Source organism: Lipotes vexillifer, unplaced genomic scaffold, assembly GCF_000442215.2.
Source record: "Lipotes vexillifer unplaced genomic scaffold, Lipotes_vexillifer_v1.1 scaffold1129, whole genome shotgun sequence".
NCBI classification, from domain to species: domain Eukaryota; kingdom Metazoa; phylum Chordata; class Mammalia; order Artiodactyla; family Lipotidae; genus Lipotes; species Lipotes vexillifer.
Genome location: NW_006789022.1, coordinates 1,394,160 through 1,395,166, shown reverse-complemented (window position 1 = coordinate 1,395,166; position 1,007 = coordinate 1,394,160). Strand labels below are relative to the sequence as shown.

General features: G+C 58.6%; 1 protein-coding gene across 1 annotated transcript in view; it reads left to right on the top strand.

Moving 5' to 3' along the window:
* Positions 1-589: 589 nt before the first annotated feature.
* The window catches only part of POLA2 (DNA polymerase alpha 2, accessory subunit), a 26,612-nt gene continuing 26,194 nt past the window's right edge, over positions 590-1,007 (top strand). Inside the window, exon 1 of the mRNA XM_007462010.1 lies at positions 590-668. Coding sequence (XP_007462072.1) covers positions 590-668 — 79 coding nt within the window. The remainder of the gene's footprint in view (positions 669-1,007) is intronic.

Genomic DNA, 1,007 nt, shown 5'->3' with positions numbered 1-1,007 from the left:
GTGCGCCCAGGCCTTGTTTTCGCGCCCGGCTAGGGATAACTGCGCAGCCGCCGTAGGGCGGGCCGACCGCCAGGCGCGGGCGCGCGAGCGGGCGCGCAGGCGTTTGTGCGCACGCGCCCTCGGACGCGCGTGCGCGCGTATAGTCCGGGAACTGGGAACAGGAAGCAGAGGGGAAGGGGTGGGGTTGAACCCGGGTCTCGCGCATGCGGGCGGCATACAAAGCATTTGGCGGGTTTTTCCGGGCTTCTCTGCTCTTATCCCGTCCTTGAGATGTTCAGTGGTGGCTTTTAGGAAGCTGGGCGTTCTCCCCAGGAGAACGACTTCTCAAGATTTCTGCTCTCTTCCTTCAGGCGTTTGGGGGCTTCAAGAAAAAGAAATCGTGTTTCTCCGTGACTGACGGCTGGGGCCTTCCGACGGCCTGAGGTCTTGGGCCATTTGGTCACTCTCCGTCTCGGTCCCTCGGAGGGTGAAAGGATCAGAGGGACCTCGTCCTGCTCATCGATCTCCACGCCTGTGGGTTTCTTGGCGTCAGGTCGGAGCTGGGTGGGCCCGGCCCCGGCCCCGGCCCCGGCCCTCCTCCTGGGTCATCATGGCCGTGTCCGCCCAGCTCTTGGTGGAGGAGTTGGAGATCTTCGGCCTAGAATGCGAGGAGGCTCTGGTTGAGAAGTGTGAGTCCCTTGCCCCCTCCCTGGACCCCAGCCCAGGTTCACGCTCCCGCTCGGTTCCGAGGTTCACCTCCCCTAGATGGGGCTTCTCCGTGTTTGTGAGATGAGTTAAACTGAGTATTGAGATTTGGGATGTGAGGACTGTGAAACGCTCACAGGGTACTGCGTGGATTCCCAAATCAAAAATAAGAATATGAAGAGCGATTTTAAATCGGCGCAGTCTCACCGAGTTTGGAAAATGCTTAAAGCTCAATAACAAAGCAAGAGATGTTCGGGTTTTGAAAAGTAGCTTTTTATTCCTGGCTCCTCCCTTTCCAGCCTACACCTAAACTTCTGCTGAAC